The sequence below is a fragment of the Myiozetetes cayanensis genome, unplaced genomic scaffold (genome assembly GCF_022539395.1).
Source record: "Myiozetetes cayanensis isolate MyiCay16 unplaced genomic scaffold, myiCay2020 scf13, whole genome shotgun sequence".
In the NCBI taxonomy this organism is placed as follows: domain Eukaryota; kingdom Metazoa; phylum Chordata; class Aves; order Passeriformes; family Tyrannidae; genus Myiozetetes; species Myiozetetes cayanensis.
The window spans coordinates 21,954,439-21,969,639 of NW_026086937.1; the positions used below are offsets into that span (position 1 = coordinate 21,954,439).

The following is a 15,201-nucleotide window of genomic DNA, read 5'->3' on the forward strand; positions in this document are numbered from 1 at the left end:
GCTGTGGTTGGTGCCCGTTGGCACAGGGGGGGCAGGAACCCCCTCTGGTGACATCTGGGGCTTCCTCTGCTGCAGGAGGAAGCTGCTGCCTGAGAGCTGGCTCAGCACAGCCCTGGGGGATGACCCTCCTGCCATTGCACTTCCAATTACGAAAAAAAAAAAAAAGAAAAAAACCAGATGATTGGGTTTTATGGGGAGCACAGAAAGTTTAAAAGGGGTTCACGTGAGTTGGGCTCTGGGAGATGCTCCCAGGTCAGTCCTGTTTTCCCGTGTTTGTCCTGAGGGTTCACTGCCTGGAGCAGATGGAGCCTGGGGAAGGAGAAATTCGTTTTTTTTCTGTGTGCAGATGTTTTGGGCTCGTGGTGACATCCAGCTGCCAGGATCTGCAGGACACCCAAACCTTTCCCAGGCTGGCTGAGCTGAGCTGCAACCCCAAAAAATGACTGCACAACCTCTTCCAACCCCAAATATCTGCTGCAGGGTCTCGACCCTTGCATGGGCACGTGGGCTGGTGTCACTTCCAAGCAGTGGGAAGCAGGATGAGTGGTCTGATGTAGTGATGAGGATCCCTTCCCCACTCCCCAAAAATAGATCTCTATGTGCCTTTGGAGCTGCAGAGCCCCTTCCCAGCTCTTATTCTGGCTTTGGGGGTCATTCCCCTTAGCCAGGAGTGCCAGATATTCCAGCAAAATTCCCTGAGTGGCTGATGGGATTTCTCCTGGGAGTGTCAGCCCTCCATCCATGGTGGGATGGGGACAACACCTGGGAAAATTCCTCCTCCCACAGCCCTGCCAGGCAGCACAGGAGTGCTGAGCTGGCTGCCTGGAAAGGGCTCCGTCAGCTCCATGGAAACCCTGCAATTCCTGTTTTTCACTCGGCCCTGCTATTTTCACTTTTCATTTGGAGGAGGGGGAATGTCCTTCCCCAGATGTGCTGCTCACAGGAGGTGACAGTGCTCAGTGTGGTGGCCAGGCTCTGCTCCCAGGCCTTCGTGGCAATTTTGCCATTGGCAATGGAGCCAGAATCCCAGTTTGGCCTCCCAGAATCCCAGTTTGGCCTCCCAGAATCCCGGTTTTCCCTCAGATCCTCCGAGCCAGGGACCAGGAGAGGCTGTGGTGGCTCAGAACCTTTGGCACCACCAAGAACTGGGATAAATTATTTTGCTTTTTTTCCCCCCTCCAAGGCTCAGAGAATTTAAAAAATAATATTTTACCCCCAAGAAGGAGCTGATGGCTGATACAAGGGCAGAGGGAAGGTCTAATCCCAAATCCAATCAGGAAAAGCTGCTTTGGCACCAGATCTGGTCCCTGCTGCCAAACGCCCTGCCCTGTGCTGGGTGTCCCTGCCCACCCCTGGAGCAGCAGATGGAGCACGAAGGACCCCTCACAAGTGGGTTTCACTTTGTTTTACGATAAGAGGGAAGAGAAACTCGGTGGGAAGAGGCGTGGGCTGCCGTGGGGAAACGAGTGCCGACCGGAACAACCCCCCCACGGCTTTTCCTTGGGGATGCCCTCGGCAAAGCTGAGCCTCCCTCGGGGCTGGCAGGGCTGGGTCTGCTTTAAAGAGGTAAAAACCAATCTCCTTCAGGCTAATCCCCTTCCCTGGGAGTGCTGCAAAGCAATGGGAACATCCCTGAGTGGGCTGGGAATGGGAGACACACAGAGGAGGTTTGGTTCCCACATCCCAAAACTTCCTCTCTGAACCTGCTCAGGACTTAATTCTCATAAATCCATTAATGCTCCTCCTTTGAAGGATGAAATAAGAAAAGAGAAACACCGCGTGGATGGTTTTCATGGAATCCTGGAATGGTTGGGGTTGGAATGCAGCTTAAGGATCATCTCGTTCCACCCCCTGCCATGGGCAGGGACACCTTCCACCAGCCCAGGGTGCTCCAAGCTGCCCTTGGACATTTCCAGGGATGGAGCAGCCACAACTTCTCTGATTTCCCAGGCTGCCAGTCCCTGGCAGTGCCCTGTGCCCAGGGAGATGAGCTGCTGGGGTGGGAGAGGCCCAAAAAAAGGGAGAAAACCAAAAAAAGGGGAACCCAAACCACAAGGCTGCCCTGAGAGGAAGCAGCTGCCTCATAAAGCTCATCCCTGTTCCCAAGGGCTGAGGTAATTCATGTCAGCAGGAGGTTCCCATCTCACGAGAATGATTTTTTTTTTTTTAATATATTAATGCAGCATTTGGTGCTTTTCAAGCACAGGTGAGTTCAGGACCAACAGGTGGACTTCAAAACGTGAAGAAATGTTATGGGCTGAGAGCAGCTGGAGGCAGGTAAGGAAAAGCAAGCAGGATGCCCCCTGGATGGGGATTGACTGAGGAAGGGCAGTGTGATGGGGACAGGACATGGCACACCAAGGAGCAGGTCCTGTCCTGCCCAGATTTTCAGGCAGCATGAAAATATCAGTGGTGTGAGAGCTGAAAACTCACAAGCTCCAAAATTGTTTCCAAACTGCACAAAATTCTGTGCCTGTCCCTTGTCCCAAAATGTCCCTTCCAGAGCCTAAAGGGGCTCCAGGAGAGCTGGAGAGGGACTGGGGACAAGGGATGGAGGGACAGCACACAGGGAATGGCTTCCCAGTGCCAGAGGGCAGGGTTAGGTGGGATATTGGGAAGGAATTGCTGGCTGGGAGGGTGGGCAGGCCCTGGCACAGGTTGCCCAGAGAAGCTGTGGCTGCTCCATCCCTGGAGGTGTCCAAGGGCAGGTTGGAGCACCCTGGGCTGGTGGGAGATGTCCCTGCCTGTGGCAGGGGGTGGGATGGGATGTTCTTTCAGGTCCCTGCAACCCAAGCCTGTTTGTGGTTCCGTGATCCCTGCAGGTGACATTTTCCCTGAGCTTTCCTTGACTTTCCAGCCATTTGAACATTTTGTTCCAAATAAACTCCTGGTTTTTTCCCCCCCAAAAAAAAAGAAAAAAATGATGGGCAAGGGACAAAGCCAACAGCAGTGGCTGGATGGCAAATCCTGCTCCTGAGAGGGGCCACTGTCAGAACAGAAGCTGCTTTTTAGTGGCCCTGCTGAGCTCACCCCGAGTGACCTTTACCCTGAGAGCCCTCGGAGCCTCCGGGGGGGAATTCAGCTCCGAGGGTTGCGGTGCTGAAACCACGAGTCACGAGTGGAGCCCTGTGAATGCCCCAGTCAGGGGAGAAAAGCATCCCCCCCCCCTCAAAAAAAAAAAAATCAAGAAAAAAATTAAAATAAAAAAAAATGAAAAAAATAATAGAGGTAGAACAAACCCCCCGCAAAATCCTCCTGAAAGATTTTTGGGGCTCCCAAAATCCCGGGCTGCAAAGAGCAGCTGTTCCCTGTGGATGTGCACAGCTAATCCCACACGGATGCAGGGGGCTGGGAGGTGGTTTTTTGGTGACTCCCTGGCTCAGGAGGTATTTTTTCCTGATGCCCACAGTGAGCCTGGGGAAGGAAAACAATTCCCAGTTCGGCACTGGGGGGAGATGGTTTGTTCTGTGAGGATGAGGAGAGAAAGGAACAAAAAACCCACCCAGGACACAGGAGACACAAAGTGGGGGCCAGTACCCAAAAATAAGTGCCAAAATCCATCTTGCCCGTGACAAGAGCTCAGAAACCACACCAGACCCTCGTGTTTGAAAAACACCCTTTAATCCATCGATCCCACAGCGTTCCCAGCACCACCCTTCACAGCCAAGGAGATGCAGTTATCCAGGTTTTTCCTATGATTTTTCCTAAAAAAAAACACCCCAACTAACCCCCCCCAAGGACAGAAGGGGGAAAACCAGTGGCAGGTGACTGGAATAACAAGTTCTCTCCAGCAAGTTAAAGGCACTTTCAGCACAGGAATTCCACTCCAGCCTGCCTGGGATGGCTCCCCCCGGGGCTGGATGATGCCAGGGGGGGGCTGTGGGGCTTCCTTTTTTTTTTTATTTTTCTCTCTTTTTTTATCTTCAAGCTGAGAGCCAAATTTTTTTGTACTATTTGGGGCTTTTCCTGCTTTAAAAGCAGCAGCAGGAACCTCCTCCCCGACAGCCAAAGAGCTGCTTCTGATGTCCCCTGGGGATGGTTTTGGGTTCAGACACTGCAAATGAGGTGGCTTAGAGTGAAAATATATATATAAATATTATATATATATATAAATATTCTATATAAATATTATATATATATAATATATAAATATATATTTTTATATAAATGTATAAATCCAGCAGGTCTCTCCATGTGCAGGGAAAGGCTTCAAGCCACCCAGAGCTACAGGAAAACCTACACCCTCAATATTTATATTATTTTTTTCTGCTTAGATTTAAAAATAAGGAAAATAGGGGCTGTAGGTGAGGGCTCCCAGCTTAACCACCCCAACATCTTTCCCTGCTCAGGGGACACTGCCCAGCAGGAAAGTGGGACATGGGGCTGTGGGACAAGGACTGGAAAGCCCCAGGAAAGGAAAAACAACCCTAAATTAAACCAAGCCCCTGACCCAGCCCACCAAAAAAAAAAAAAAAAAAAAAAAAGGGGAAAAAAGTAATTTAATAAAATCCATTCTTGGCAGGGGATGAAATTTTAATGCAGCTCAGGCTTTGTGAAAACAGCCTGAATAAGTCATCAGGCAGAGCCTTGGCTGAGATGGATTTGCCCCCGAGGAAATGAGAATTAAAAGGTAAAAAGCTGGGGGGAGCAACACTCCTGTCTGCTGGGGCTCAGGAAGGGCATGGCTGGGCTTTAAATCAAAGAAAGGATGGGTGGAGACAGATTTATTGGTGTCCCAGTGTCCCCCAGCCTGGACAAGCAGCACTGGGCTCCGAATGGGAGCTCAGCAGAGGGAGAAATTCAGTATTTAATACATTTAATGTGCTGCTTGGATTCTGCACACAGATTATTTTGTTTATTTCTGACGTTGGCAGGCCATTTAAATATTTAGCCCAGAGAATAAAATACAAAATAAAAGCCATTCTGAGGTGTGTTCTTGCTGATGTCAACAATGTAGAGCAGCATCTCAAGTCCACATCACACATAATTGTGAATTTCCAAATAAGTAACTGCACAAAAATCCTCTCTTCTCATGTGACCACCCAAAAAAAAAAAAAAAAACCAAAAAGGCTCTTTCTGGTGATGACAGATCAGCCACCCCAATCAACCACTCGGCACCAAAAAGACGTGTCATATGAAACAAGTTTTGTCCTTTTTATTTTACAGCTTTATACATAAAACTCTCCACTCTCTGAACCCGACCGAGTGTTAATAGCACATCTAAAAATGAATGTCAGGTAGTCAACATTCACAAAATGTTGAGAACTGATTAAAATATACAGATTACTGAAAGCTACGACTTCACTACGAGGCAGGCATGTATTTTTTTTTTTCTTGGTTTTTTTTTTTTCCTTTTTTTGACTTGTATAGCACCGTCAAGTACAGTTTTCTTCATTTTAAAACTACAGTGAAGAATAAAAAAGTAGTCAATGGGAAAATATCGTTCAACCCAAAAAATAAAATAATAAAAAAAAAAATCTCTAAACGAACAAAAATAAAGGTCAACTCCCCTCTCTTCTCACCCGTGGTTTTATAATGTTATAAGTACTGTACAGGTTTCTTTTATTTTTTTGTAATAATATTATTAAAACGCCTGATATTTAGTGGCACGATTAAAAAAAAAAAGAAAATAAATTAAGAAGCAGAGGCCAATCAGCGACATAAAGCTTCAGACATGGGCATGGGCTGACAGTGGGTTCCTGGGGCAGGGGGAGGGCTCTCCATCTCCGCTCCCGGCGTTCCAGCTTCACTTCGCCGGCATCTTCTCTGCCATGTGCTTCTGCTGGCTCTCAGCGTGCCTGGGGGACACAGGGGACGTCATTCCCTGCTCCAGGGGGAGGTGGAAACCCACAGCGTGGTGTTTTCCAGGAGCAGGGGGTGTGTTCCCTGGAGATGGAAGCAAAGCCCCTTCGGGCTCTCTCCAAACCCTGCTGTGCTTGGGGCTCAGCTGGGATTTTTGCCTCCTCTCCCACGGGGAAGCCCAAAAACTGTGTGCCCAAATGTGGCAAAGGGGACAGGCAGTGTCCCTAAATAACGCTGGGATGGGGACAGGCAGTGTCCCTAAATAATGCTGGGATGGGGACAGGCAGTGTCCCTAAATAATGCTGGGATGGGGACAGGCACTGATCCCAAACAATGTGGGGATGGGGACAGCCAGTGACCCCAAAAACACGGGGATGGGGACAGCCAGTGACCCCAAAAACACGGGGATGGGGACAGGCAGTGGCCCCAAAAACACAGGGATGGGGATGGGGACAGGCAGTGACCCCAGAAACACGGGGATGGGGACGGGCAGTGGCCCCAAACAGCCCGAGGAGCCTCCTTCACCTGGTGAGATCCTCGATGTCCACCAGCATGGCATCCTGCTCCGTGTGCAGCTCGTCCCGGATCAGCAGCAGCTGCACCAGCTCCTCGTTCAAGCCTGGAGCCAGGAGAGAAAATGGGGGAGTTTGGGATGTCCTGGGAAATCCCAGTTTGGGGCCTGTACATCAACCTTCCCCACATCTACACAGCTTTTAAATCCCCCCACCACTGCCCTGGGCAGCTGTGCCAGGGCTGGACAGCCCTTTCCAGTTAGAATAAATAAATAAAAATAAATAAAGATGTTCAAAATACATAATAATGACATATAAATATATACAAGAATATATAAGAATAAATATATGTGTATATATGTGTGTATATTTATTCCTATATATATTTATTCTTATATATATTTGTATGTATTTATATATATTATGCTTCATGTACATATAATAATATATTGATATATAATAGATCATATATTATAATATATAATATGTAAGATAATAATTAATAATATATAATAGATCATATATAATATATAATAATTAATCATATATTAATATATAAGAATACATATATAAAAATATATTTATACTCATATAAACATATATACTCATATACACACATATACTCCTATGTATATTGTATAGTTATCAACATTTCTCTGTATATACTGGAGAACTGCTCTTGATTAAAGAGGATATGCCAAAGAATAATTCCAGAGTTCTCACTTACTTTCTATCTGTGAGTGCAGATCATTGACTATCACTTGTAGCTGCCCGATAGTCATGTCTCTTAGATCCGTGGGTTTCAAACTTCTCTTCATCAGGCATTCACTTATATGAGGCATATGTGGCAGCTGCAAAGGAATTGTCAATATTTTACTCTTTTCTTCCAGCTGAAGTTTCTTCAATTTGTGTTTCTGAACCATTTCCATCCCCCTCTCACAAAAGGCATCGACGACTGCAGCACAAAGTGAGCCCGACCTTCTACACCACACTGGACCCAAGACTTCAAATCCAGCAGAAGCAGCAGTTTTGGACGTACTGGAGGTGAGGGTGATGGGGACAGTGCTGTAACAGGGCAGGAGTGCTCTGGGATCCCATCCCATCCCACCCCACCCCACCTCACCCCACAGCCCCCACTCACAAGATCCGCTACGGGCGATTTCTTCCTGTTCTGCTTTTCCACCTCCACCTGCATTTTGGCCATGGGCTTTGCCATAGCCAAGGCCATCTTGGCTTCAGCTTGCAGCTTCTTTTGCCTGGTGAGGAAGTCCATGTCGTCCAGGGACTCTGACTCCTCCTCTGTCGTGTCTCTGTCGGAGTAGGACGAGCTCTGCTTGCTCTAGGGAAGCACATGGAGCTGTGACAGCCCTGTCACCCCAAAGACATTTGCTCTTGGCTTCTTAACCTGTTTTGGGCACTTAAAAGTGGCATCATTTCTACAGGAACTGTGAAAAAGCACAGATTTTTTTTTTTCTTTTATCTTAATCCACAAGATTATCTCTAAAAATCAGAGTGATTCCCAGACAGAGCTCCTTGGCTATTTACACAACTTTAAACAGGGAGAGAAGCCACCAGATCAACGGGTGATGAAAGGACACAGGGGTTAAGCTGGAGGAAAACATCTGGGGCTGCAGTGTCATCTTCACTCAGGAAAAGAGAGGGGAGGAAAGCTGCTGGGAGCTGATAACACCTCCCATCCATTATCCATTACTGCCCTGATGATTATCAGAGCCAAAAAGAAAGGCAGGAAGGAAGGAAGGAGGAAGCTTCACGTGAAGGCATCAGCAGCTCTGTGCCAAGCAGGGGTGCTTTATCTGCCCCTCAGCACCTCACACTTTGCTGATGGCTGAGAACGCTGCCCTGGGGTTTGGCACTGCTGTTTTAACAGCATCAGCTCGTTCTCAGCTCCCCCAGGGATGCTCCAGGATGGGCCCCCAGACCTACCATGGGTGACAGCGGCGTGTCCAGGCTGGTTTCTGTCTTGCTGTCGTCGGCATCGCTGTCCTTGTCGCTGCCGCTGTCGTTCACAAAGCAGATCTGCAGGTTCATCCCACTTTGTAACCTGGGGGAGGCAAGGCAAGGGTGACACCAGGGTCCCCCTGGAGCCAGGACAGCCACCAGCACCCCAGGGCTCTGGGCAGGATGCAGCAGCTCCTGGAAACTCAGCAGGGCTTCTACCACCATCTATTGACAGACTGCAGAACTACCCGGGTTCTGCTGCCATCCAGAACTCTCTCTACTCACTGACTCTCTCATCATGTCAAATAAAATATAGGGAGTATATATAAAATACACTGAATGTAATAATATATAACATTTATAAAGAATTAAAAAATTAAAACATACATACAAACACACATACAAACATACATTGATAACATGTATGATAATACGTGTTACAAAATGTTTTGTGAATGATTGAAGTGGTTTATTCAGAAGGGTGATGAGCCTGTTTGTGGCTAAGACCTGCTCCTGTAACTCAAGAATTTATTACAGTGTTTTCTGGACCCTCCACTCCACTGCTTGATTTGGGTGGATTAAACCCACCCAAATTGAATTAAACCCACCCAGGTGAATGAAAAAAAAATGATTTTTTTTTCCTGGATGCAGTGGATCAGGGCAGGGGCATCCCAGTGTGGGCTGAGACAAGGGAAAAGCACTTCCATAGGGGAGAGATCCCATTCCATCACCACCTGCTGAGGATGGGGCAACAAACTCTTATTTTCCTTTTATTTCAGTGGAATTTATTAGTCACTATTACCATAAAATACATAGGATTAATAATTGAAATTGTTTATGGTGAGGGTGGTGTTATCTATCTATTAAATATGTTATGTATATATATATATAAATATGTATATATATAATGTATATATTTGTATGTATATGTCAAAATATTAATTTAAAACTGTGTAGAAAAATCTTTGGATGCTCAGGGGACAAAGCAAATGAGAGGAAGTTTTCTAAATTAGGTTTCCTTCAGGTTTTCATTTTGGATTTGGAAAAGGTTGCCCAGAGAAGCTGTGGCTGCCCCGTCCCTGGGAGTGTCCAAGGCCAGGTTGGAGCAACCTGGGCTAGTGGAAGGTGGCCCTGTCCGTGGCAGGGGGTGGAATGAGATGAGCTTTAAGGTCCCTTCCAAGCCAAACCATTATAGGATTATAATTTTATATGTAGATTCTTTCCTAGCATTAATAATAATTTTTATATATATTAATTATATAAACAAAATAATATAAAATTATATACACAATTATACATGCACGTATAAAATAATATATTAAAATTTTATATATATATATATATATATAACTTCTATAATTTTATTCTATAATTCTGTATGTAAATATGGGAGCAACGATCCTGCAGAGGTCCCTGTAGCTCCTGCACCAGACAATCCTAACCCTCTGCCTGACCCATAAATATTCATGTCACCCCAAAGCCTTCAGGTACAGCTGGTGACTTGTGGTGGCCCAGCTGCCAGACCCTCCTGGCTGTGTTAATTAGCCCTGCGCTCTAATTACACGACGGTGGCTCCTGGCTCAGCTGTAACTACACAGCAAAGCTGTTTTCCCTTTCAGATGACTCCCAGTTCGATTTAATTTCCCAGCTGCACCCCTCTGCTGGAATAGCAATGTTCCTGCTGCCTCTTCCAGGCTCCCTGCTCCTCCCACACCAGGGCAACAGGCAGAGCTTCCCTCCCAGCACAGGGGTGTCTGATGCTGCCCTGCTCACCCCCAGCAGCTGAGCCCAAACAAGCCTTCCTGGAGCAGATTGGATGCAGACATTTCAAAAGGCAGGATGAGTGAAGGGTGGCAGCTCCGGGGATGGAGCCACGTCTGGAAACAGAGCTTGTGGGGGTGAAGAGGGGGCAGGAAATAATGTTAAAGCTTATTGTTTTTCATTCTCTGCCACTTTCTGTGCATAAATCACAGGTTCATTTAGGTTGGAAAAGATCTCCAAGATCATTGAGTCCCCCCTGTGCTCCATCCCCACCTTGTCCCCCAGCCCAGAGCACTGAGTGCCACATCCAGTCCTTCCTTGGACACCTCCAGGGATGGGGACTCCAAACCTCCCTGGGCAGGCCCAGATGAACTGAATCCAGCACTGGTGGAACAGTGGGACCACAGAATCACAGAATCATTTGTGTCAAAGGGACCTTAAAAACCATCCTGTTCCACCCTCTGCCACGGGCAGGGACACTTCCACCAGCCCAGGTGGCTCCAACCTGGCCTGGGACACTCCCAGGGATCCAGGGGCAGCCACAGCTTCTCTGGGCAACCTGTTCCAAATCATAAAAAAATCTGAAGGAAACCTAACTCAGGTAACTTAATCTTATTTGCTTTACCCCCTGAGCATCCAAATGTCTCTTCTACCCAGTTTTAAATTAGTATTTTAGCATATTTTTTACAACTATTTACAAAACATACAACCGTGTTTGGGGACAAGGCGTTGTTCTAAACCAAGGAAAACTCAGGGATATGGCTGAAAGCAAACACTGAGGGAAGGTTTTGGGATGTCCCCCTGGAGGAATGTCCCCTTTCCCAGGCTCCAGGGAGGTTCTGGGCTGCGAGGTCGGTGCCTTACCGGGAGGACAGGCTGGGCTTGCCGCTCTTGCTGCAGCTGGTGTAGAGTCCTGGGCCATCGTCGAAGAAGCTGCCCAGGGCCAACTTCTGCCTGATGGACTCCCGCTCATTCTTCTGGGCCTGGGAGGGAGGAGACACGAGGAAAGGTGAAGCTGCTGGTCAGGGAGGGCACAGGAAGGAGGGCTGTCCCACCAGCCCCACCACCACGCTCTCGATGCCCAATGTTCCCCAAGCATTCCCACCACAGCCCATCTGCATCCCTCTACCCACAGAGGATGGTGGAGTGGTTTGGGTTGGAAGGGACCTTAAAGATCACCCAGCTCCAGCCCTCCTGCCATGGGACATGCTGATGGAGATGTATCTGTTTATCCCTAATATACACAGCAATATCTGTACCCACATCCACACAGGCCACACCTGCACCTCCAGCATCTTCCACTTCCCTGAGCAGCCTCCAAACCAGCGTGCTTAAAGATGTATTTTTAACCACTGTCATCAAATTATCCACTAAATGTGTTTACAAAATACATTTTAAAACTGTGTATATATATATATATATACGTGTATATGGGTTTTTAATAACAATCAACACAGGGATTTGAAATTAATCACCCATCAATAATTATGGAGACAACTGCGTAATCAACGTGCAACAAATGCAATCACAGATCCAGATTTGAAATCAGCCTCAGTCTCTCCTGGTGTCTGTCACTGATGGAGGATGTGCCCACGCTGACAACAAATCCATACAAGGCAGAAAGTTATTGATAGAAGGAACATTTCAGAGCCTTCAAACCTTTCATTTTAAAATAACACTTCATACACAACAAAAGAAAACAGAGCAGGCAAGTCTGGGCTGCTTCCATGGTGTTAATTAATGTTAACTGTGCTGCCCAGATTTCACCTAAGGGAAAAATGAAGCAGCACCTTTTTGATATGAGGAAGTGCAAAAAAGATGCAAATTATCAACTTAAAATAACCAACAGTTTAATTCCAACTCCAGAGTTGATTACCTACATTATCACACTGCCCATTATGCTGTCAATCCCTTACCAAAATACATACTTTGTTTATAAGCCAACTGCTTTTATTTAAAATACTCCAAATAATAAAAATAAACCCCCTGACACCAGGTGGTCTCGAGGTTTTGGTTCAGCTCCAGGTTTCTGAAGCCCCACCTGGACCCCACTCAGCTGTCCTCCTGTACTTTGTTTTTTCAGGTTTCCATAATCGATGCCTCAGTCACACCGAGGCAGACTTAGAATTCAAAACAGGGGGAGGCAGCACAGGGAGAAAATGGAAGAAAAACGAGGGCAAATATTGTTTTAATGGGCTGCAAGCAGAGGGAGGAGGCTGCTGCCCATCTCGGGATGCCCGTGGCTGTCTCACTGCATCAATATTTCATCAGGTCCTGCATGCTCAGCCTCCCTTTCTCCAGCTCACACGAGCCTCTCCCACATCTTCCCACCTCTCTCCGCTTTCCCTGTGCTCCAGCAGAAATCCCAAGCCCACAGCACATCCCCACCTCCTCCTGCCCAGCCTCCACACCAGCTGGGGCCGCTCCCTCCCCAGCAGCAGCCCCACCTGTGCACCAAACCCTGCCCTTTTTGCACCCAAACACACAGACCCACGGGCAGAGTGACACAAATGTCCTCCTTTCAGATGGGGCCGTGCCTCCAAATCTCTTTTTTTTTTTTTTTGTTTAATTTTTGCTCCATCTCCCACCAGGCCCAGCTGCTCCCAGTCTGACATCTGTCCATTTAATCAATGTGCAGTTTGCTTTCCCCACCAGGTCATTACTGAGGATTCTAAATAACTCTGCTCCCAGCACCGAGCTGGGAATATCCCATTTTCTAAGCCAGGCACGGGCTAATGACCATAAAGGAACCAAGAGTCCTATTTGTTATTATAAAATAGGGAGCAGTTACTAAGGAATAGAATATACCTGAGGGAACTGGACTTTAGGCTTTGGATAAATTACCTGACAGCTGCATTGATACCCAGAGCTGGGGATGGAAAACCATAAACCCAGAGGGGAAATGGCCCGAGTTTTTCTGCCTATCAAATATACTCTCCTGGTGTATCAAAATAATGGGACAAATACTCGAATTTCAAAGGTAATAAGAAGGAAAACATCACCTAGTGTTATTTAAATGTGTATTTTGGCACTCCATCAAAAAACAAACAGGCATTTCTGCAAGAGGGGGCCGACAATTCAGTTCACATAATGATTGGAAACAAAAAGCTGTGGTTTATTTTTAAGGCCAAACAATCTGGGGCGGATGTTTTCCTTCTTACCCTTGAACTTCCCCTTGGGAAGGTCAGTGGCCACCTTTGTTCAAGCCCAGCAATGAAAACACAACGTCAGGTCGTGGCTGTGGAAGGTTTTCTGCAGCATCCCAGGACAGGGAGAGGTTTGGCTGCTCCCACAGTGGCTCCAGCAGTCCCAGCCCCGGCACCTGCTGTAGTTATTGCTGTTTGTCCACCTATTTCCATCACCTCGTTGGTGTTTGCAGATTATTCACAACCATGTGTGCTCTGCACCACCAGCTCCAACCCCTGCCAGCAGCCAACCCGTCCCCAGCACGCTGGGACACCAAAAACCCACCAGCTTTGGGTGAGAGCCCGAATTTATCCAACATATCTGAGAATCCTTGCATGGCTTGGGTTGGAAAGAACCTAAAAGTCCATCCAGTCCTACCCCTGCCACGGGCAGGGACACCTTCCACCAGCCCAGGTTGCTCCAGGCCCATCCAACCTGGCCTTGGACACTTCCAGGGATCCAGGGGCAGCCACAGCTTTTCTGGGCACCCTGTGCCAGGGCCTGCCCACCCTCACAGCCAGTAATTCCTTCCCAATATCCCATCTATCCCTGCCCTCTGGCACTGGGAACCCATTCCTCCTTGTCCTGCCCCTCCAGGCCTTGTCCCCAGTCCCTCTCCAGCTCTCCTGGAGCCCCTTTAGGCCCTGCAAGGGACTCTCAGGTCTCCCTGGAGCTTTCTCTTCTCCAGGTGAACCTTCCCAGCTCTCCCAGCCTGGCTCCAGAGCAGAGGGGCTCCAGCCCTTGGAGCAGCTCCATGACCACCTCTGGATTCTCTCCAGCAGCTCCACATCCTTCTTGTGCTGGAGACCCCCGAGCTGGAGGCTCTCATGGAAGTGGAGCAGAGGGGGAGAATCCCTTCCCACCCACCCCCAGCACCAAACAGGGTGCACAGCCCCTGCCTGGCCCTGTGCAGGAGCTCTGGGACACCCAGCCAGGCCACCAGGGCTATTTTTGCTGGGCTCTGTCATTCCCAGCCCTGGACAATGACTATATTTAAAGCTCCAGAGCCATAGGCAGTGCCTTATTTTATCTCTGCAAAGCACAAGGGCTGTTACTGGATTTACAAACAGAAATTACAACCCCTCAACACGTGTTTTTATCTCCTTTCCCTCCACAGGGGATTTAGTGGTGAACACAAACCCAAGTCAAACCTACACGTCTCAAGCCACGTGGCAAAGAGCCCTAAAATCCCGAGGGTCTCGAGGTACGAGATGGAAACATCTCCTTACATTTTCTCCATCACAAAGATATGGAAAGGCAGAGGGAGAGGAAGTTTTGCTGCCCTGTGTCAGGGCATTAAACACCTTGGAGCACTCCTCTGCTCCAGCCCCTGAATCCCATGGCCCTGGGAGGGTGTAGAGCAGAATCCCCTGGCCCTGGCAGGGTGTAGAGCAGAATCCCATGGCCCTGGGAGGGTGTTGGGCAGAATCCCATGGCCCTGGGAGGGTGTAGGGCAGAATCCCATGGCCCTGGGAGGGTGTAGGGCAGAATCCCATGGCCCTGGGCAGGGTGCAGGGCAGCATTCCGTGGGTGCCCTCCTGCCGAGAGGGCTCCTGTGGGCAGACAAAGGCTCTTTTGGTCCCTTACCTTTTTATAACTCCCCTCCCCGGCCGGTGCAGCTGCTTTCCTGATGACGTCACCCATTCCATCGCCACCCTCCCGACTCATCTCCTTCGCTGCCGGCTCCTCACGTGGCAACAACAACAACAACGGGGCATCTCCGTCCTTGCTCGGCTCTTCCACGGGACGAGGCGCTGGCTCCAGAGCCAGGACCCGCTGCAGCCCCCCTGCCCCCGGCCCGGGATGCCTCTCCAGCACCTCTCCCTTCCCGGCTGTTCCAGAGCACCTTGCTATTCCCAAATAAAGTCACGGAGCCCCAGGCAGCCGATGGGAGGGAGGCGAAGGCTGTCCCGGCCAGGGAAGCCGCGTCCTCCTCCAGCCACTGCCAGCGCCGGATAAAAATAGCCCCGAGCCTTCCCCG

The 15,201-nt window shown here is 48.6% G+C and overlaps 1 protein-coding gene across 2 annotated transcripts in view; it reads right to left on the bottom strand.

Moving 5' to 3' along the window:
- Window positions 1-5,130: 5,130 nt before the first annotated feature.
- SCHIP1 (schwannomin interacting protein 1) overlaps window positions 5,131-15,201 on the bottom strand; it is a 49,491-nt gene continuing 39,420 nt past the window's right edge. For both annotated transcript variants that reach the window (XM_050308734.1, XM_050308735.1), the window contains 6 exons: window positions 10,899-11,017; window positions 8,259-8,376; window positions 7,456-7,653; window positions 7,042-7,165; window positions 6,328-6,421; window positions 5,131-5,798 (listed from right to left, as the gene is read on the bottom strand). In XM_050308734.1, coding sequence (XP_050164691.1) covers window positions 5,747-5,798; window positions 6,328-6,421; window positions 7,042-7,165; window positions 7,456-7,653; window positions 8,259-8,376; window positions 10,899-11,017 — 705 coding nt within the window. In that variant the 3' untranslated portion in view covers window positions 5,131-5,746. The remainder of the gene's footprint in view (window positions 5,799-6,327; window positions 6,422-7,041; window positions 7,166-7,455; window positions 7,654-8,258; window positions 8,377-10,898; window positions 11,018-15,201) is intronic.